General features: G+C 42.7%; 1 protein-coding gene across 2 annotated transcripts in view; it reads left to right on the top strand.

Moving 5' to 3' along the window:
* USP49 (ubiquitin specific peptidase 49) overlaps positions 1-21,295 on the top strand; it is a 38,898-nt gene extending 17,603 nt beyond the window's left edge. For both annotated transcript variants that reach the window (XM_059075659.2, XM_067006206.1), the window contains exons 2-6: positions 10,330-11,712; positions 13,029-13,233; positions 15,992-16,100; positions 16,655-16,860; positions 17,800-21,295. In XM_059075659.2, the coding sequence (XP_058931642.1) occupies positions 10,375-11,712; positions 13,029-13,233; positions 15,992-16,100; positions 16,655-16,860; positions 17,800-17,990 (2,049 nt within the window). In that variant the 5' untranslated portion in view covers positions 10,330-10,374 and the 3' untranslated portion in view covers positions 17,991-21,295. The remainder of the gene's footprint in view (positions 1-10,329; positions 11,713-13,028; positions 13,234-15,991; positions 16,101-16,654; positions 16,861-17,799) is intronic.
* The last annotated feature ends 1,138 nt before the right edge of the window (positions 21,296-22,433 follow it).

Raw genomic sequence — 22,433 nt, 5'->3', positions numbered from 1 at the left:
AAAGTGGGAGGAGGGAGATTCCCAATTTCACTGACTGGGCTGCAGCTGGGAAAGCAGTTCTTGGCATTTTAAGTTGAAACTTTGCATTAATTTTCTCAGAATAATGCATTTGATAGTTAGCTTCCGTAGTGTTAGCACTAGTATTCTGGTATGACACCAAGGATACATGATGGGCTCAATAAGCTTTTTAACTGGACCAAGTGCTATTTGTAGCATTGCTTCTATGAGAAAATATATTCCAAAGTCTCAGCTGAAAACAACCTGTTGGTTGATGTTTGTGAATATTGTATTGGATCTTTGTGGCCAAATTTCGCTTCCCCAGACATCACATGGACTGGGAGTAACCTTTATCTGACCGGAGTCAGAGAAACAGAAATTTTTTTTTAATAAAATTTTTGTGCTACTGTTTTTTGCTGTGACTACAGTGAAATTCAGAAAGGCATAGGATGAGCTCCTTGCTACCTGGATAATCAGAGTTAGTGAGGAAGAAGCAGAATTGCAGAAAAAAAAAAATTAAAGAGATTTTCCTTCCCAATAAAGGAGGAAGTTTCAGAAAGAGAGAAAACATTACACTAAGCAAGAACATTTCAACAGATCAGCTAAAGTGGCTTTGTGCCCCCCAAAGAGAAACATCCTCAGGAAATTTTTGTTGGCAAAATTCTGGTGAAGTTTCTGAAAGAAAGTTTGGGGGGCTGCAAAGAAGTTGCTACCTGAGTCTAAAGGGTATACTTGAGGCCCAGACCAAAGGACTATGCAAGCCATCTCTGTGACTAACACTGCCAAGAGAAACTGCACTGCTTTGGTTGGGTGTGTCTTGAGGGGTGGGGAGGGTGCATCTCAAGGTAAGACTAGATAGGATGGTAAAATGACAGAGATGAAAGGTGTCTCATAATTTGTCTAATTTGTGAATGGTTCACATCTCAAGGTTTTCTTTTGCTATCAGAGAGTATATTATTTGCTTTTTGTCTTAAAAAAAATTTTTTTTGGAACTTTTCAAGCATACACAAAAATAAAGGGAATAGTATAATGAACTCCATGTGCCCATCAATCAGCTTCAACAATTATGAACATTTTGACAATCTTGTTTCATCTATCTTCCTGCCACTAGAGTATTTTAAAGCGAATTCCATGCATCGTAATATTTCACCTATAAATACTTCAGAGGTGTCTCTAACATATGAAGACTGAAAAAATACAGCCACGGTACTATTGTCACATCAAACTAGTAATTATTAATGTTAGCTAATACTTAGTCTGTGTTTATTTTTATTTTTTTGGCTGCGTTGTGTCTTTGTTGCTGGGCGTGGACTTTCTCTAGTTGCAGCGAGCGGGGGCTACTCTTGTGGTGCACGGGCTTCTAATTGCAGTGGCTTCTCATTGCAGAGCACGGGCTCTAGGCGTGCGGGCTTCAGTAGTTGCAGCACGTGGGCTCAGTAGTTGTGGTACACGGGCTTAGTTGCTCCATGGCATGTGGGATCTTCCCGGACCAGGGATCGAACCTGTGTCCCCTGCATTGGCAGGCAGATTCTTAACCACTGCGCCACCAGGGAAGTCCTAGTCTGTGTTTAAATTTCTCCAGTTTTGGACTGGGCGTTTAAGGGAGGGAGGCTGGGGGAAAGGATTACAAAGGGGCATGAAATTTTGGGGGGGTGATCGATGTGTTCATTATTTTGGTTGTGGTGATTTCACAAGTATTTGCAAAATGTATCAAGTTTTACGCTTTAAATATGTACAGTTCACTGTATGTCAATTCTACTTCAATGAAACTGTTAAAAAATATAGTGGTATAGCTAGAGGCAAACAGTATTTTAAAACATTTCTACCAGTTTTCCCAAAAATGTATTTTTATATTTGGTTTGTTCAAATCAGGATCTAAATAAGAACCACACATTGCATTTGGCTGATATGTTTTTAGGTTTCTTATAATCTGTGGCAAATCTATCCCCCCCTTTTTTCTTCATGTCATTTATTTCTTAAAGACTCCAGATCACTGATCCTGTAGCATTTGCCACACTCTGATTTGGTCCGTTGGCTAATTGCAGCCTTGCGGCAACACGTTCCCATCTCCCACATTTCTTATAACTTGGTTAGATCCAAAGGCTTCATTGGACTCAGGTTCAGTTTTTTTTTTTAATTTATTTATTATTTATTTTTGGCTGCGTTGGGTCTTTGCTGCTGCACGCGGGCTTTCTCTAGTTGTGGCGAGCAGGGGCTACTCTTTGTTGCGGTGCAGGGGCTTCTCATTGCGGTGGCTTTTCTTGTTGCGTAGCACGGGCCCTAGGTGCGCAGGCTGCAGTAGTTGTGGCACGTGGGCTCAGTAGTTGTGGCTCGCGGGCTCTAGAGCACAGGCTCAGTAGTTGTGGTGCACGGACTTAGTTGCTCTGCGGCATGTGGGATTTTCCTGGACCAGGGCTTGAACCCATGTCCCCTGCATTGGCAGGTGGATTCTTAACCACTGAGCCACCAGGGAAGCCCAGGTTCAGTTCTTTTAGCAAGAGTACTTTATAGGTGATGCTGCTGTGAACCTCTTATTGCATCATAGCAGGGAAGCATATAATGTCTGGTTGTCCTATTTTCAATGTGAAATTGATCACTGGAGTTAGATGCTGTCAGCCTTATCCATGCATTGTAAAGTTTCCTGTCAGCTTTCACCTAGTGGTTGAAGGAGCTACTGACTAGATCCATTATTTCATTAGGGGTATATTATTCACTTGTGTGTATATAGGTGTCTGCGTGTGTGTCTATGCAATTTTAAACAAATGTATTGAGATATAATTTGCATACAATAAACTGCATGTATTTTAAGGGCACAATTCTAGAAGTTTGAAATATACGTACACTTGGACATATGTATACACATATGTACACACTTATGATGACTGCCCAGCTGCTGTAGAGAACAGTGTTTTGGAGGCATACTGCAGGGACAAACCATAATTCCTGTGGTCAGATATTTAAAGGGTAAACCCTGATTCTCTCAGCGGTAGCGATAGAATTTTTCCATGTGGCAGTGGAGTAGAAGAGGGAGCCTTTAGTTTGGACCTTTTGCCTTAATGCCAGCTTGTCAGGGAGATCATACTAAAAGCATCACCAGGTTTGATCTGGAAGTGCCACAAGTTACTAAGCTCTGAAGCAGACCTGTTTAATCTTTACACAGCCAAACTAGTTATCTCCACTCTCGGCTGCCACTTCTCCACACAGAGTCACAGGTAACATTTCTGTGTGTGTGTGTGCGTGTGTGCACGCATGCACACGTGCGTGCACAGGCTCCCAGTGTATTCAGAATTTCTCTGAATTTTATATGAGCAGTCTTCCTTGGCCCGCTTGCACCCAGTCTACTATCCTCCTGGAAAAGGGGTTAAGTTTTAGGCACAGACCTCTTTGGCAAGAGTAGGTTAATGAATCAAAAAGTCTGATCCTTTGAAGGCCAGCTAGCTTAGCTTTGTTCCACAGATGGCATTTCCTTAACCCCCTGTCTTGTCATCTTACATGTCTTGATCATCAGGAGACTTGGATGAAACAATGTGTATAACTCAGTACATGATCTCAGTGTGTATAGCTCAGTACATCACTGCTACCAAACAAACAACTGCAAAAAATATTCAGAAGCTTCACCCCGCAAATAGCATTAACAGTAGTATACCATAATGCCGGTATCAGAATGGGAAGATCCAACCTGAGACCAAGCCTCTGTAAGGAAATGGACAGATTTTATATGCAAAAGTATTTATGGGACTCTGTGAGTGTACTAAATACTAAATACTAAAAATTATTGAGTTGTGTGGTTTAAATGAGTGAACTTTATGGTATGCCAACTATATCTCAATAAAGTGGTTTTTAAAAAGTGTTTGTGAGAATTAAAATACATTAATTAATAGAAATGATAGTTGATGTTCTAGGAACAGATGAAATCATCAAGAAGAGAGTTGAGGACAGAATCTTAAGGAGAGTCTATATTTCAAGGAAGAGAGACACACATGAAAACAGAGAAAGTGTATTTACAGACGTAGGAAGAGAAAAGTAGCCTAAAATGCAGGAGTGAGTGTGTGTTCAGTGTCAGGGGCAGAACAGATGTGGATGGGGACTGAGAAAGGGCTGATGAACTCAGCTCTGAGGAAATTGCAGAGACCTTTGAGAAAACAGTTGCTATGAAATGAAGGTGCGAAGGAGTGAGTTGTGAGAAAGATGAAGCTGCACATTATTCTTGCCAGAAATAAAGTAGGCAGAAGGAGAAAGAGCCTAAAAATAGTGTCAAGGATAGTCTAGAGGCAGGGCAAAGCTGGGTCTGTGTGTTTTTGAGACAGGAGAGACTTGGGCATGTTGCAGCTGGAGAGGAAGGAGGCAAACAAAAGAGAGCAGAGACTGAAGGTACAGAGGGCTTACACCCAATTCTGGCTCTTAATACAGTTAGACAAGTTGGCATTTGGCACAGAGCAAAGCATCTGTACTGTGCTGGTCGTTCTATCTTTGTCATCTCCCTGCGCTGTGGCAATCGGTTGTGTGCTGGCTGGCTCTCTAGATGAACTCTACTGCTTTCTCACTGAGGAAAGCAGATCCTAATGCAAGAGAGAGAGAGACATTATTGTGCAGACATAACCTTGAATCTGTAACTCGTGATTAAACAGGCTCATTCTCGAACATCAGCGCTTGATTACTGACGAGTGATGGCCAACCTCGCAAGGCCCCGGTGCACCCAACGCATCAGCGTACCATCGCCTGTGGCCAAGAGCCGCTGCTTAAGTGGCCGTTCCGCTCTCGGGTTTAAGAGCTCAAGAACACATTTGGTTAGAGCTTCCAACCTCGTCCTAGAGAATTTAGCCTCTGCAGGAGTCTTTGAGGGACGGACGCTCTGACCTACAGGTTATCCGTCACCCATCCACCCACCCACGCCCACATTCAGGGAGAATGGAAACGAAGGGGAACAAGGGAAAGTGCAGCAGCTGTGAGGACCCTCCACCCCTTCAGCCATCTTCCCCGCCCCCCACCGCCACCCCGCCAGGTGCTCCCCACTACACACTGCCCTTAGCCAAGGGCTAGCCTCACCCTTCTCAGTCTCTGCCCCTAGTTTTTGTTTTTGTTATTTTGTATCTATTTCTTTGTTTTGTTTTTATTTTAGCCATAATGCAAAAATTCAAAAGGCTAGTTTCATTGTACTTAAAATACAGCCTTTTAAAGCCCTATATAATACTCTAAAATGTAGCATTCTTCCCTTTGGGGTTATTAACTGTATCTTAATGTGATTTCTACCTTGTTTTAAAAAATCTTTTTCTTAATTGGATATTGATACTAAATTATATTTTCCCATATCTCTTAGAAATAAACTGTTAGCTGAAAATAAAATTCATTTTCAACACTTGTTATTTGTAAAAATGTGTTCATTGTGTCTTTAAGCACCCTTTGCAGGTTTTGTGGGACATGTAATGTAGGGTATGTGTAGCAGGTTGAAGGGTTAAAATACCCTGCTCTGTCGCATATGGCGGTGAGCAGAATCGCAGATGTTGATGATACCACGTAATTAGTATTCTTTTATGTAAATGAAGGCTGTCAGCATGTTACCATAGTGTCTACTCTCTCTGAAGCTGGAATTTATGCCGCTTGGTCTAACCAAGATTAGGCAGGATTTTTCCACTATCCTTAGTCAAGAACTGAGAAGAAATCAATACAATGAGAGAGAAGAAATGAAAATCTCCCTAAAGTAGATTCTCTTAAATTTTTCCTATTTTGTTTTTGTTGAATTTCTCCCCAGAAATTTTATTTTGGGTGATGCTGTTACCCATTTCAGATTGGCTAAGAAATCTGCTATTTGAGAATAATTGGAATAGTCCAATTAAAAGATGAATCATGTTTTCAAGCTATAGGTTTCTGAAAGATTTTATAATGCTCAGTCATCTCTCTCATACAGAGACCTTTAAAAAATAATATGATAAATCTAGAAGTTTCTCATCAGAACAAAAGGCAAACATTGAACAGATTCCATTACCTTCTTTTACTATTTGGTGATATTACTATAGGAGAATCCTTTTAAATATTAATTATGGTTTTTAGCTCAAGTTGATTGAGATTTTTAAAATAAAACTACATTACTTAAAGAAGCAAACGCTAATATTTCGTCAGGTTTGCTTTCCCTGTATGCCGATTGATCCAGGGTGAGCAGGACATTTATTTACAGTTACTGATCTACTTAACGATGGAGAACTATTAAGGCACATCATGTTCATTCCCAGTTACACTGCAAGTTTCTCTCTTTTCGATACTGGGTCCCTGTCACACTGGATGATATATGTTTTAAGTGGAATGTTAGGACTTTTATGACCTTTAGCAATTATGAAGGAAAAGGGGTCCATGTCAGAGAAATGTAAAATAGATTTCCCCTTTGTGCCTGTGAGCGTTAGGCCTTGTTCTTAAATAAAGTGGTCAGAGGATGTGTGAGGGGTGAGTGAGATACATGGTCTTCTTGAACTGAATATACCCAAGATTGTATTCTCCTTATTCTCTGTTGTGTGCGTTGACTTTTGTGTCACTTTTGAGTGATTTCCATTTCATGATCAGCTATGTTTTTTTCTCTAGAGAAGCTAGTCTGCCTAGGTTAAATCAGGGTGGTGAGGTGCAGAGTAGCCCTGTGTTTTCCTGAATGGATTTACTCTGCCATATGGCAGGTTAGTGAGTTGCCACGACAGATCTGTAATGGGAAAAAGCCTGTGCAGGAAAGGATGTGCGTGATCAGCAGATTTATACATCAGAAAATGAAATTGGAAGAAAGAATTTCCAGAGTGCCCTTTCCATTTGACAGCATTCCATGAACAGGGTGTGGAATGGTTTTTTAGTGTTTTTCTATTTCGGCTTTTGGTGGTTCTAGCATGTTTTTTCTAGCACAGAAGTTGATTTAATAAGGTATTGATGTCCTGGGTGTTGTGTTGCTGTGTTCCTGTTCATAGAAATATTCTCTCTTTGTAGGATTTGAAGCTGTGCTATGTTTCATGTGATAAGATCTCAGTAGCAATTAAATTTCTAAAGACACATCAAGGTTCCTTTTGCCTAAAAGGGGGATTTGTCAGGTTTTGAGTTAGAAGAGGCTATTCAGACATGATTCAGTGAGTAGTGAATCTTCCAAAGGGAAGAAAACAAAGAGAAAACCCAAGTGAGCTAAAGATAGCATGTCCTGGTATTTTTAAATCTGTGCTATCTAATACTGCAGCCACCAGTCACATGTGGCTATTTAAATTTAAATTAATTAAAATCAAATAAAATTAAAAGTCAGTCCCTCAGTTTCACTAGCCACATTTCAAGTACTCAGGAGGCACACTGGCTAGTTAGTACAGTATTGGACAACGCAGATAAAGAATATTTCCATCATTGCAGAAAGTTCTATTGAACAATGTCTAAGTGAAAGATCTTGAGAAATAAAAATTTTGACTGATTCTTTGATTTCTATGAGGAGTTCTTCATCCCTATATAATTTACTGGATTAGTACAGTGGTTCTAAGGTTTTAATGTACAAATGAATCATCTGTAGAGCTTGTTTAAAATGGAGATTTTAGACCCCTCTCCCAAAATCTTATTCATCACATTTGGAGTCATGACCAGAAATCTGTACATATGACAAGTATCCTAAGGAATTCTGATGCTGGTAGGCGGTTCAGAGACTACATTTTGAAAAATATGAAGTTAGTGACAAACTTGGGAATTGCCAATCTTTTTTTCCCCCCTTTTCATTCTTTTATTACTGACTTTCTTTTGTGTCCCCAGTAATTGGCTGTAAGCATCATGAGTATCCAACTTAAATTCTTGATTGGTAATAGGTAGCAAAAAGACAATTCATTTATTTACCATTTTATCTTTTAAATGTATGCTTTAATTTGGCTATGCCCTACAAAAAGTAAACAGAGGGCTTCCCTGGTGGCGCAGTGGTTGAGAATCCGCCTGCCGATGCAGGAGACACGGGTTCGTGCCCTGGTCCGGGAAGATCCCACATGCCGCGGAGCAACTAAGCCCGTGAGCCATGGCCGCTGAGCCTGTGCGTCCGGAGCCTGTGCTCCGCAACGGGAGAGGCCCGCATACCGCAAAAAAAAAAAAAAAAAAAAAAGTAAACAGAAACGGTTATTTCAATACTGTTCTGGTCTGTGTGGAGAGGTAATTCTGACAGAACACCTTTGACCACTCAAGAGTTGATCATCCACAAGTCTTGAAATTATAAAGAAGTATAAAGAAAATTTTCTTTTTTAAAAAGAAAAATTGGGAATTCCCTGGCAGTCCAGCGGTTAGGACACAGTGGTTTCACTGCTGTGGGCCCGGGTTCGATCCCTGGTCAGGGAACTAAGATCCCGCAAGCCGCACAGTGCAGCAAAAGAAAAAAAATAAAAGGAAAGAAAGAAATATAACACATGATCTCCTCTCTGAAGGAGATTGTAGCTAGTTAGGAAATGGAGAAACACATCCACAGAAATGACTTAAAGGGCACTTAGTAACCAGTCAATAATTAGAAAAATAATATAGTAGAAACTAAATCCTGATAGTACTCAAAGGAAAAGCATGATCTGACTTGATGGAAGATAATCTAGGTTACTTTCCTTTGTATGATTTAAGGATTTCTTATATAGGGACATGGCCCCTGCCCACTGGAATGGGCAACTTAAAAATGGGAAGGATCTCTGGTTTGGTCCTGTGGTATATTTGTGGGTTTTAGCAATAGGGCCAAGCCAAAAAAGGCATCTGGAAAACCAACTAAAGGAACTACTCATAGTGCTTTGGATTTAGAATTTCTCTGGGTGACCCCGTAGTCATGGAACTGTATTTGCTCACAGAAATGAAAGTGGGCAAGAAATGGGGTGAAGGAAATCCAGTTTATAAGAGGAACTGCCTTTAGGGAATTTAAATGCTGGTATTGGCAGGGGGGCGGGGGGAGTCAAGTTTCCAAAGAATAAAAGGTTTTCTTTTAAAATAGCCTCTTTCCCTTGGAAAAATTGCTCATTAGGCGTCTCTGATGAACAATGTTGAAGAAGCAATGTTAGAAAGACAAAAAAAAAAAAAGCTCAGTATGTTACCACTGTTTTTAAAAATAAAAAGCATTTTTACTTATATCATCCAGAAGGTTTGCTTTTTTTTCTTTTGTCTTGGTAGTTTGGTTAGATACTGTAATACCAGTAGCCACTACACCTCTTGTCCTATGAGTCAGATTTGTCTCGTTCTGTACTTAACTATTCTTTCAGTAAGGAAGGTAAACATTTTCCCATCCTTTCTACAAGATGTTCTTTTCAAAAAGACACGTTGGCTTAGTCCCTCAGGGTTGCTGTAACAAAAATGCCATAGACTAGGTGGCTTATGAATAACAAACATTTATTTCTCACAGTTCTGGAGGCTGGGATGTCCAAGATCATGGCACCAGATTCCGTATCTGGTAAGGACTAACTGGTTCATAGCCATATGGCTGGCTTTTCATGGTGTCCTCACATGGAGGAAGGGGTGAGGGAGCTCTTTTATAAAGGCACTAATCCCATTCTTGAAGGCTCATCCCATGAGGGTCAACCCATTCTTGACCTAAGCACCTCCCAAAGGCTCTACCTCCTAATACCATCACCTTCCGGGGTTAAGATTTTAGCATATGAATGGGTGCAAACATTCAGACCACAGAAGACAAAATGTTAGATTGAGGCTCAGTCTCCCTCCTTAGCCGGATCTTTGGACTCAAGAAAATAAAAATGATACTTTGTACTGCAGAGGACTTTCTCTTTCTTACCATTTATCTTTTTTACTCTATCTTCTTATCTCTACTTTGAAATACAGTGAAACCGACCTGAGATTGCCTTTTTATTTGAGAGTCTTCATCTCTCTACTGGCATGTGAAACGCTGTCTATGTCTCTCCTCTCCTTTCCTCTTCCCTGTCCCATTTTGTATGCAGCCAGGATCTTGTCAGTATGCGACAGAGAGGCTTTCACTTCCAGGACATCATCAATTCAGAGATGGTTCAGAATACAAGTTTCTTTCCCCTGGTGGCCAGTTGAGTGCAATGTGAAATAAGGGTAATGACATTTCCAAATCAGCCTTATGTAAAAATTAGCTGATATTCAAGCATTAACAGCCTTAGAAAATGTAAACTTACACATTAGGGCTAAGGTCTGTCGTTTAGTATTTTGTGATTCTTTCTTTTTAAGGAACTTAACTGTCTTTTTGTTATACCCTGTCTATGCCAAAATTGCTTTTCTTTTTTTAAACTTCCTTCCAAAAGAACCAGTTTTGAATTGAAAACTAATGAATATTGAGTGGAAAAATGCCGGTTGCAAGCCTTTTTCTAGGAAAATATTTGCTGAAAGCTTTCTCTCTCTCTCTTCGAGGGCCCTTATCGTGACAGGTTGAAAGAGTGAAGACTTCCATACGACATGGATAGATGCAAACATGTAGGGCGGTTGAGGCTAGCCCAGGACCACTCCATCCTGAACCCGCAGAAGTGGTGCTGCCGGGAGTGCGCCACCACCGAGTCCGTGTGGGCTTGTCTCAAGTGCTCGCACGTGGCCTGTGGCCGCTACATCGAAGATCACGCCCTCAAACACTTCGAAAAGACTGGACACCCGCTAGCCATGGAGGTCCGGGATCTCTACGTGTTCTGCTACCTGTGCAAGGACTACGTGCTCAACGACAACCCGGAAGGGGACCTCAAGCTGCTGAGAAGCTCCCTCTTGGCGGTCAGGGGCCAGACGCAGGACCCGCCGCTGAGGCGAGGGCGGACGCTGCGGTCCATGGCCTCGGGAGAGGACGCCATCCCGCCGCAGCGCGCTCCTCAGGGACAGCCGCAGATGCTCACGGCTCTGTGGTATCGGCGCCAGCGCCTGCTGGCCCGGACGCTGCGGCTCTGGTTCGAGAAGACGTCGCGGGGCCAGGCCAAGCTGGAGCAGCGGCGGCGGCAGGAGGCGCTGGAGCGCAAGAAGGAGGCGGCGCGGCAGCGGCGGCGCGAGGTGAAGCGGCGGCTGCTGGAGGAGCTGGCCAGCTCCCCTCCGCGCAAGAGCGCGCGCCTGCTGCTGCACGCGCCCCGCGCCGCTGCGCCGCGCGCCACCGCGCCGCGCGCGCCCGCTGGGCCCCGCCCCGCGCCGCGCCGCGCGCCCGCCATGGCGCCGGGCGTCACAGGCCTGCGCAACCTGGGCAACACCTGCTACATGAACTCCATCCTCCAGGTGCTCAGCCACCTGCGCAAGTTCCGTGAGTGCTTCCTGAACCTCGACCCGTCCAAAACGGAGCAGCTGTTTCCCAGGGCCGCCAACGGCAAGGCCCCTCTCGCGGGCAGGCCGGCGGGCAGCTCGGCCACCGAGCTGTCGCCCAGGAGCCACGGGGCCGAGGCCTGCGAGGGCGAGGGCCTCTGCTTGAATGGCGGGGCCTCCCTCAGCAGGAGCCTAGAACTCATCCAGAACAAGGAGCCCAGCTCGAAGCACATCTCCCTCTGCCACGAACTGCACACCCTCTTCCGCGTCATGTGGTCCGGGAAGTGGGCCCTGGTGTCGCCCTTCGCCATGCTTCACTCGGTGTGGAGCCTGATCCCGGCCTTCCGCGGCTACGACCAGCAGGACGCGCAGGAGTTTCTCTGCGAGTTGTTGCACAAAGTGCAGCAGGAACTCGAGTCCGAGGGCACCAAGCGCCGGATCCTCATCCCCTTCTCCCAGAGGAAGCTCACCAAACAGGTCTTAAAGGTGGTGAACACCATATTTCACGGGCAGCTACTCAGCCAGGTGGGTGTGTGCCCAGCCCATCCCCAGCTGCCCACCACACTGGAGCGGGGCTGGTGTAGTAGTTAGGCTTCCCATGCGTAGCTCCCCCAGGTTGTTGGCCTAACCAGGGTAGCCGACATTTGGCGTAACTATGCATAGCTGAGGGCGGCCACTGTACCTTTTACTATCCTGTGCGACGGCCTTGTTGGTGAATTTACCTCCTCTTAACAGTCAGATTTTTAGATAACTTGCCATATCATTTCACTTTCAGTAAATGTCTTGAATCTTTAACGATGATACGGGTAATATAATATTTCCAATGTTATAATCAAGTAGCCATTGTTGGCATGCCATCCTTTGATCAGTTTTAGGCAATTGAAGAGTTTGCCTATAACCTTGGTTCCATAGTTGTTTGAAAGAGCACTCTTCTTCCAAGGCATTCTTTACATACAAGGGAGGGAGGTGGCTAGGAGGATGCCAAAGGGTAAGCAAGTCTCCCGCCTGTTCCCCATTACCTTTCATTTCCTTAGCCATCTAAGGACATGAGTGAAGACTCATAGATAAGTCTTTGTGAGAATATGCGGAAAGAATTTGTAAAGGCAAAGAGGTGGGCAACTTAAAGAGATTCAGGTAAAACCTCTACTCTACCCTACTGAGGTTTTGTGTCCGGGGTATTTAGGGTTTTAAAAGAATGATGAGTATGAGTAGGATGGGAAGAGGAAGTTTATTTAGGTTTTTGTTTTTCAGCATGTGAAAGGGGAGTGTTTCTCAGCACTTCCTCTACCCCTCTGAGGGTCTGTAGGAAGAAAGGTGCATCTGGGAAGGTTACAGCAAGGGAGGAGGTCTAATCACAAGGTGCTTTGAAGGCTCTTGGAACACAGGGATCAGTGTAGGGATGCTGCAAGAAACAAGGGCAAAAAGAGAGGCAAGTTGGACTGGTTGGAAGGAGCAAAGTCTGGAGAGAACAAGACTATGAGGATGAGAGAAGCAGTCATCTGCAAATTCTCCATCTCAGATTGATTATGCCTTGACTCCATGGTAACTTCCATCTGTAATACTGCAGCACTGAATGGCAAAGCACGCTTTATGAGAGAAAAGAGAAAGGGGTAGGTAGTAATAACTGTGCTGTGTGGTTTTCCAGTTCCAGCTAGCGTCATGGTTAGAGATACATACCAGAAGTAATATGTGCTAATTCTTAAGTTATGTTTATTATTTTAATATTACAGTTAAATGTTTTTGGAAAACTATGCACTTAGTTTTGCTTGTTATGTACTAGCAAAAATGTATGTGGGAAGCATGGAAGTTATATAACCTGTAAACGAATCTTTTCATTCTAGGTCACATGTGTATCATGCAATTACAAATCCAATACCATCGAGCCCTTTTGGGATCTGTCCCTGGAATTCCCTGAACGCTATCACTGCATAGAAAAGGGGTTTATCCCTTTGAATCAGACTCAGTGCCTGCTCACTGAGATGCTGGCCAAGTTCACAGAGACAGAGGCTCTGGAAGGGAGAATCTACGCTTGTGACCAATGTAACAGTGAGTGCTGGGGGGAGGGGTGGGTGTGTGTAACTGGAATATCAGTTTAAGGTGTTTCACTTGCCACTTTAGTCAAAAGTAACACTGTGATATTGAGTGGTTTTAAAGCATCTTTTAAAGTTTTTTTTCTCCTATTTTCCTGAAAACAAGCATATGGACATTATATGTTAAAAAGCAAAACAAAACCTAGGAGTTGGGCCTCCTTCGACTCCTGCTGTGATTGACATTAGTTGTTATCTTGGGAGGCATTTGAAAGTATGGATCCTGAAATGGGGACTCCAAGAATGTGAGTACTTAGCTTTATAGTGTACAGGGGTCCTGCTGAAATTCATGAATGCAGTCTGACAGTTCTTATTTAAAGTTCAGGTGGCATAGCCTGTTTGAGGGCTATGGTATCAGAAAAGTGTGCTTTTGTCCTGAATTTGTAGATTTAAAGTAAAATGAAACCAAGAAAGGAAGTCGTCTGGTGCATTGCTCTATGGCAGCTTCATAGTTATTGTCACATGCCTGAAAGGTTCACATCTCAGAAGGGTCATAAGGAAGTATTTCTCTATCATGGCTTTAACTGTAAAGTGGAATTTTTTCCATATGGCTCTGTGAGTATCTTATGCACCCCCCTATCCCCACCCCCATGTCTTACACTAACACTTACTGCTTTTGCTAACCCAGCATGTGCAGAGGAAATGCAGAGCAAATACTTTGAAGCTGATGTTTGGGTTTTTGGCATATAGAGATTTGGAAACTAAGATGAATGGATTGTGCAGATATCTGAAATCAATGTGCAGCCATACTGTAGTCTGGACTGCAAGTTTTGGGAACGACAATTTTACGGCAGCCCTTTTAATACTTCTGCACATGTTTTTTTTAAAGTAGTACATCGTGGCAAACCTGTTCTCTGTGAAGAATCAGGATAAAAATCAAGTCACACCTGCTATCATTTTGCCATTTTAAAACAAAATTTGAAGTGCTGTATTTGGTTAACCATAAACTCACCTATCCTGTTCCATATTGAGATATAAAGGCAGTGACTTAAGTTATCTTATTAGAACATTGTTTTTTCTTTTTAAAATAGTGATTCATAAAGCTTTATACTTGTAAGGAACAGAAGGATGTTAACAGCCTTAACTCTGTCATTCTTGGACTTGATAGATTATGCAAGAAATACTTTTTTTTTTTATTTTTGCAAGAAAGGATTGTTTTTCTGGTTGCCATATGTGCCCATTTTTCAGTATGTCTATAGACAGGTTCAAATAGCAGGGAAGGAAAGCCTATGTTGAAGGGATGAGATGCATTGATCTTGTGAAAGTTTCAAAACTGTCAGTCTTCCACCTTTCTGTGTGGCCAGCCTAATCAAATGGGAGACAGAACTGATCAATCTCAATTGAATCAGTAATATCTTTTTCTTTGTGAATTTCATTTTAGGGAAACAAAGCCATATTCTATTATTGTCTTCATCTTAGCTCACTTACTCCCTCTGCTGAGAGTAGCAGTCACTGCCAGGATTCCCAGGCAGAGCTGCAGTTAATTTTCAAAAATCTGCTGGTGAACAGGAATGTAAAATAAGGCCAGGCCCCTCTTTGAATTCTCTTTCCGCTCATGCTCTCACATATCATGACTACCAGCCCTAGTAAAAGCTGCAGTCTATTATGAGAAGCAACAGCTCCACATCCTGTTTTCACAGAAAGCTTCTTGATACATCATCTGGCTGTGACTTGCTACCTTTCACGAGTAGTACAGACAGGACTTCGAAATCAGATGCTAAGCTCTTCAGACACTGAGACCATGATTTCAACAGCTCAAAGACAATTAGCAGGCACCACAGTGGACCACTAATTTTATATTCCCATCCATTCACCGATTTAATTAATATAATAACAGAGCGGTCATCAGTAAATGGTTATAGAGAAGGCTTCTGATGGAAATTAAGAGAACTTCATTTCCACTGTTTACTTGCTGTAATTTAGAAATGCATTTCACCCACAATTCAGTATCTTTAGAAAAAAAATGGGAGTCTCAAGCACTGGTTCCGCTTTGGACTGGGTGTATTTGGCCAGCCTGTCAGCCTGTCCTGCATGTCTGGCAGTGTGCTGTTACCAAGAAACATGTTTCAGAAAATAGGTACGGCATTAAAATATAAAACCAGGGACTTCCCTGGTGGTCCAGTGGGTAAGACTCCACGCTCCCAATGCAGGGGGCCCTGGTTCGATCCCTGGTCAGGAAACTAGATCCCACATGTATGCCACAACTAAGACCCAGTGCAGCCAAATAAATAAATAAATATTTTTTAAACAATAAAAATATAAAACCAAAGTTTCTTTTCTAATTTACATGGGGAAAAAATCTGTTTAAACACACTGTCCTTTAGTAATCCTGTGTCCTCTTACCTTTTCCCTAAGCCTGAAATATATGCATTATCCCCCATTTCACAGGAAAGGAAACTGAGATTCCTTTCAGACAGTGGGAAAGACAAAGGATGCACCTTACAACTGAGTCAGCCTTCTTTAAGCAGCCATCCCAAGAGTGCCACACAATCACTTCTTTCATCTCAACCAGAACTTCCGTGGCCACTCCATGCAGGCATGTGAGGCTGGGAAATGCAGTCTTAGAGGGGGTCACATTGCTGCCCCAAATATAATTGAGGTTTAATACTGAGAAATAAGAAGAATGCATATCGAGTGGCAAGTCACTGTCTCTGCCACAGCTCGGAAAGAATGAGTCTCCTCACAATCTATGTCTTATGCCTTCCCAAACCATATAGGCAAACGACGAAAATCCAATCCAAAACCCCTTGTTCTGAGTGAAGCTAGAAAGCAGTTAATGATCTACAGACTACCTCAGGTCCTCCGGCTGCACCTTAAAAGATTCAGGTGAGCTTGCCCTGGGGCATCCCAAGTGGCTGTGAGCTGTGTGAATAGCTACTTCAAAGGCTTTGGCGAAGGCAAATGTCTTCTTCCGTGTTGGGAGGGGTAGCCTATTCCCTAGAGGCCTCATGCTTTCCATGGAGTGTATGGTTCATGCCCAGTGAAGCAAGCTGATGTTGGGGGCCAGGACTGGGCTTCTGCTCTCATGGTCCTATTTAATCAGCTAGCCTGCACTTGGGTGTCTGTGCTTGAACATTCTAGCCTCGCTTGGGCTTTTATAGATTCATTTTCAGAATAAAGTATGAGATAATCTGTGAAAAGGAGGGCAGGAGGTAAAGTACAAAAAGAGTATTGCCTGAATTGCTTGTTCAGGGATTTCTAGTTTCAGAGTACATGCAATATTCAGAGGAAATATATGTGAACATTGATTACCACTGTCTTGTTGTGAAAGAAAACCAAATCCAGAAGGTTACATTTTCCCCGTTCCCTGTTTTACCTACCTCTACCTCTGATCACACATGTCATTTCTTACTAGTAAGAAGTTTATATCCATGTTCTAGGTGGTCTGGCCGTAATCACCGAGAGAAGATTGGGGTCCATGTCGTCTTTGACCAGGTATTAACCATGGAACCTTACTGCTGCAGGGACATGCTCTCCTCTCTTGACAAAGAGACCTTTGCCTATGATCTCTCCGCAGTGGTCATGCATCACGGGAAAGGGTTTGGCTCAGGACACTACACAGCCTATTGCTACAACACAGAGGGAGGTGCGTGCGCTTTACTCTGTGGGGTGGGGGACACAAAAAAGGGTTGGTTTGTCCACATTTCATTCCTTTTATTTAATCTATAGGGGGATATTACATACATTAAAATCCAGTGGAAAGAATTATGAAAGATGGATTCGAATTTTGGATATATCACTAAGTAACAACATTTGATTGTTCTAAGAATTGACAGGAACTAACATGTAAAAGTGCTGAGCACGGTGTCTAGTATGTAATGGTCAGTTAATGTTAGAGGTTATTGTTGTTATTAATACTTCTGCTGCAGACTTCAGTTTCATTCTTGGTTTTGCAGAAACAATATGACCCATCTAACTTCATGGAATCTCACTAGCCTCAGCTCATAACAAAGCTGAGGACACTTATTGAGCACTTACTACAAAGGCCCTTCCCAAGGAGCTTTCAGTCCTTGCCCTCAGAGCAGAGCCTCCCAGCTACTGCGCTGAGGCAGGTGGGCTGCGGATGTGTTTTCAGTAGTGTACCCATCCTGAACCCCTCAGCCCTTGGGGTAGCCAGAGTGAGCCTGTAAAAAATAACTTTTTATTTCTTCTAAGTTTTCCTTTATCACTTCTTTCTATTTATACTCCCCCTCTCCTCCTCCTCCTTTTCCCATCTCTTAGCCCCCAGTCTCCTGTCTTTGTAGAAAACCCTAATGGGCAGTGAAGAAGCCTGAATGAAATGAAATGAGGACAAAAATTATAGTCGATACTGCAAGCAGTATTGTGGTGGGGCTTGCGGGGTTAAAACCAGTGGTTTCAGGGAAGTCTGTTGGTTTCATTTACTTTTCTCTTCCTCCACCACCAACAATCAAGGGTTGGATCTATTCAGAACTCCTCTGTCCCTTTCCTCATCTCCTCATTTGCCTGGTGACTGAAATATAAGTTGGGTAGTCATTTTCTCTCTTTCTTTCATTTGGTTTCCTAGGTTTTTGGGTCCACTGCAATGACTCAAAGCTGAATGTATGCAGTGTCGAGGAAGTGTGCAAAACTCAAGCCTACATCCTTTTTTACACTCAAAGAACAGTTCAGGGCAATGCAAGAATCTCAGAAACCCAACTCCAAACTCAGGTGCAGTCCAGCAACAACGATGAGGGCAGACCACGGACCTTCCCCTGAATGGGAGGCACGTATCGAGGACTGGCTTGCTTTTAAACTATTGGTTTCTAATCTTTCCTCATATAGGAAATGAGGTTTACTGCAGGAACAGATTACTAGGTTTGTGTCACTGGGTCTAGGGCAGAAGGTGCCAGGTGACTCATGTGCTATCATAAAATCTGTAGCAACTTTCTTCTACATGGGTTTAGAAATTCCCTCCTTCGTTAAAACAAATCAAAAGGAGTAACTTCTATGAAGACTCTTTCATCAGTTGCTTCTGAATATAGAGGGATCTGGGTGGAGGAAAGAGGGAGTCAATTGGTCATATTCAGCCATGTTCTTTCTATTACATGATTCCCCTGCTAAGCAGGACTCCTTGCAGCACTAGAAGAACCCTCCTGATGTGAGCAGCCCTCGACAGAGCATGCAAGGAGGGGCCCTGGGCTGGCAGCTTGCTGGATAGGATTGGTTCCAAGGCGGGAGGTGAAGTCTAAGGCTTTTTTCCTACAAAGGAAGTAGCCCTCAAGGGTTGAAAATCTGCAGACTTCCTTTTTTAGGGGATAGCAGTTGAAGAACAGAATGAGATGCATGGAGGACATTTCTCCATGTGAAATGGGAGGTTTTTCATTCCCTGGCTGCTGCTGTCACTTAATCATACCACATCTTCTGAGATGGCATGAACATCCCTTCATTCTAAAGAAGGAGCAGTTCACATGGGGAAGCAAGAAACTGGTACATGACATGTTCTTTGTGGCACACTGAGCCTAAGGGCACTCCTGGCTACCGAGTTCTATAGCAAATTCGTGGTTCAGGTCTAGGGCAAGCACATAGTTTGGTTTAAATCGGTCTTTGGGTCAGTTGTCTGAGGCCTTCCCAGAACTCAGTTAGGGGGTGGGGGTGAGGGGATAGCCAGTGGTCCAGGGCTTATCTAAATGCCTGTCACCCATTTTACCTTGGTGCAGCATGCAGCTTTTCTTAACCTGCAGCTTATTTCCTGTTCACAAGATGTGGGAGCTTTTGCTTTTATAAGCCTTAGGAATCCTCCTCCTGTATGTCTGAACAGTTTATTGTTGATAGCCCTGGCCTGTTTCCTCCAAAATCTGCTAATCCCTACTGTTTCTTTACCCACCCACACTCAATCCATCAGAGAAAAAAGCAAGAATGCTCTGTCCTTAACTCCAGTGCTAGTAAAATATATCTTTCTTTTTTAAACTGGGTCAGTTTCTAAGTGGCTTGAAATTGCCCAGATGGAAACTCTCTGCCCTATCAGCCACCACTGAATTTCCCTTCTCAGTCCTTCGCTTAGACTCACTAGTAAAAGTGAATGCAAACAGTAACACTCACTGTGGGAGTGCTGCAGCCCGCCTCAGCCTGTCACTCTGAATGCTCATCTTTTGACTGAGTATGTCATATTAACATTTCAATTCAGGTAGAAGTACAGTTGCCACCTGAAGAGGATAGATATGAAGGGAGTTTGGGGAGGGATAGGAAGTTGGGAAAAGAAAGGCTAAAGGATGAGAGTCAAAGGTTTAGTGATGTTGAGGAACCACATTTCCCAAGCAGATCTGTAGCATTTGCTGTTGACCTCTTTTGAGATGAATTCTCCCATAGGACCTGCCAGACAGCACTGAGACTTGGAGGAAATCAGACAGAAAATGGCTCACCCTGATAAGGAAGAGGAGTGACTATATTTTAAATTAAACTTGCTTTTTCCAACACTGTGAGGTTTCTGTAATATTTAGCTTTTATTTGGAAGCGATAGCGTATGGCATTTTTTATGCTATTTGGTTTATATTGTCTACTGCAGGCTTCTTTGTACAAGCTTGGCCCGGGCTTACTACCCTCACCTGGACACTGTTTTAAAGTGTCACAGCTGCCCATGCTGTCAGAGGCTCTGACGTGAGGCTGTATCCTTCAGATCCACATTTTTAAGTTGGCATGATTGGTGATGACTTTGCGGCAAGAGAAAAGCACATTAACTCATAAAAACCCAAGGAGAGTAACAAGGGAAGGAAAATATAAATTGTGCCTCATCTTTCATTGAATGCTATATTTATTATTCTAGAAAAAGAGAACTTACAAATGGAGAAGTACTAATAGAGCATCTACTTCATCCCTCAGGCTGTCCAGGGGAAAACAAGAAAAATAAACATCTAATAGAAAATTAAAAGATCTTCAAATTTAATTCTTAAAAATAGTTTTATACCAAGTATTAAGGATTATTAAGCAAAGGACTTTGTAAAATAAGTGCTTAAATTAGCTGCGCACACATTGTATCAAATTCACAAAATCATTTAAAATGAGTTGGAATAGAAACCAATACCAGAGTCCTCAATGAGCTGCACACACTTGAAGGTGCCCCTGCAGTGAGACACCTCAGGTACCCAGAGGCAGCAGCACTAGACGCTGTTGAGAAGTTAGTATTTATGGAGATTTTAATTAAAGAAAAGAGTTTCCTGCTGCATAAGCCAGTGGCCGTTGTGAGGGAAATGTCCCTTTGCCTTTAATTTATTTACATACTGGAAATAGATGAATTTTTTAGTTGCATCTTACTTTAAGTGGAAACATTGTAAAGAGAAGAAAATAAGAACCCCATAGAAGTTGACTAGATGCTGCCAAATCAAACCCAAGATCTCCTAACTGAACCTTACGAGCCTGCTTCTTTCCCAGACAAGTAGTTGGAGTCCCGTTCTAGGAACCCTTTGTAGTTGGCTGGTGTGTTTACTTTTTGCTGTAGCCAGCCAAGATGAATGCACCCTGGCCCCTCAAAAAGGATTTTACCTCAATCCAGCTTGACCCTCATACTTGTGGTTGTCTCTGAGAGCATCCATGCTAGTGTTTTTTTTTTTTTTAAAAAAAAAAAAAAAAAAAAAAAGGTTAGGAATGTCCTCAATGGCCAAGAACTGAAGCTCTTATTTAAAGGTGGGCAGACCTCTTGCCTGCTTTGATCCAGTCCTTCTCAGGCTGATGGGGACAGTGCCACACTGTAAAGAATTTCCAGATGTCTCTTACAATGTCATGAATAAAATTGGAAACTATAGAAGTGTTAATGTGTCCTATGGACTCAATAGCAGAGTTTATTTTTGTTTTTAATGGCAAGGCTTCTAGAGTCAATGATTGTATGAGTTCCCCGCTCAGGCTATGCTTACAGTTCCATCAGAGTGCAAGAACTAATGAGGTGGGTTGGCTGGCAGTGGAGCATGGCCCTAGCCAGGTCCCAGCATAAACACAAGAGAGGTCAACAGTAGTACAGAATGAAAACTTGGTTGGGTGTTGGGTGTTAGGATGTGGGTGGGCAGGGGGGTAGAAATGGAGTTTGTTTTACTTACTGATAAAGCTTTGTGAACTAATTTTATACAATTCATAAAATTTGGTGCCTTGTACCCAATTATGGTTTGCATGGGATTGAAAAGCTTAAGGGAAAGGATTCCTTCTTGTCATTTCAAGTGGCAAATGGGTCTGTATAGTGTAAAGGACATTTGGTGTCAGACTTTTTAAAAGCATTTCATATCTTGTGTGTGTGAAAGCAAATTATTCTTACCAGCAAGTTCTGACATTTTTATTGTAATATCCAAAATCTTTGTGTTTGATTATTCAACACTGTCTCCTTTTCAAGGCAGACTATGTACCCCATTCTTTTTTACCACCCCTTTTATGTTCCAAACATTAGCTCAGGCCTTTTTAAAATCAGGCTGGGAGGGCTACCCCTTCCTAAACATATACTGTATTCCTATCTGGGATTATATCTTGTAAGTGGAAGGGCTGCTTTTCCAGCTGGTTGGGAGAGCACAAATATTAAGAAAAAGATCTTTTAATTTTTCTAATGCTGGACAACGTATGGTAGAAGTCAAACAAAAACGGTTCCTCCTGAAAAGGTACCTTCATTAGTTCTGAAGTTCTTTTGCACAAAATTTCAGGAAGCAGTGTGGAACACAATCCCCTATATGTGAACCTTTAGATTGTAAGGCAAGCCAGTGCACTGTGTAATATGCAAAAATGAAGTCTCAAAGAACCTGTCCCAGCTCCCCAGCCCCACTCCCTGGCAGCTGCTCACTGGGATGGTGCTGAGTGGCTGTGGAAGGGGAAAAGACCCAGCCTGCTCACCTGCAGGGCTATAAACACAGCATGCTCCTTTTACTCCCACCTTAAGGTTTCCAAGACTTCACCAAAGGGTGTTTAAAAAGCTTACCACTCGAAGCACATATAATAATTGGATCCCTCAGCCTAATTAGGTGAGGAGGTTGTATCTTTGGAATAAAACCTCCCATGGCCACTTAGTTTCTTTACCAGGTAAGTATGAATCTCCCTGGTGGTTCAGATTCTTTTTTGAAGTTAGCACTAAAGCTGAAAAGCACCTTCTAAATATGACTGTGAAGTTTAGTTTATATCTTCCACGTTTAAATTCACCATTTTCTTGGTCTAGGGCTTTGACTTTAACCACTGTGTACTCAACCCAAACACTGC

This window comes from Kogia breviceps, chromosome 10, assembly GCF_026419965.1.
Source record: "Kogia breviceps isolate mKogBre1 chromosome 10, mKogBre1 haplotype 1, whole genome shotgun sequence".
NCBI lineage: Eukaryota > Metazoa > Chordata > Mammalia > Artiodactyla > Physeteridae > Kogia > Kogia breviceps.
This window is presented reverse-complemented; position numbering and strand designations above follow the sequence as displayed.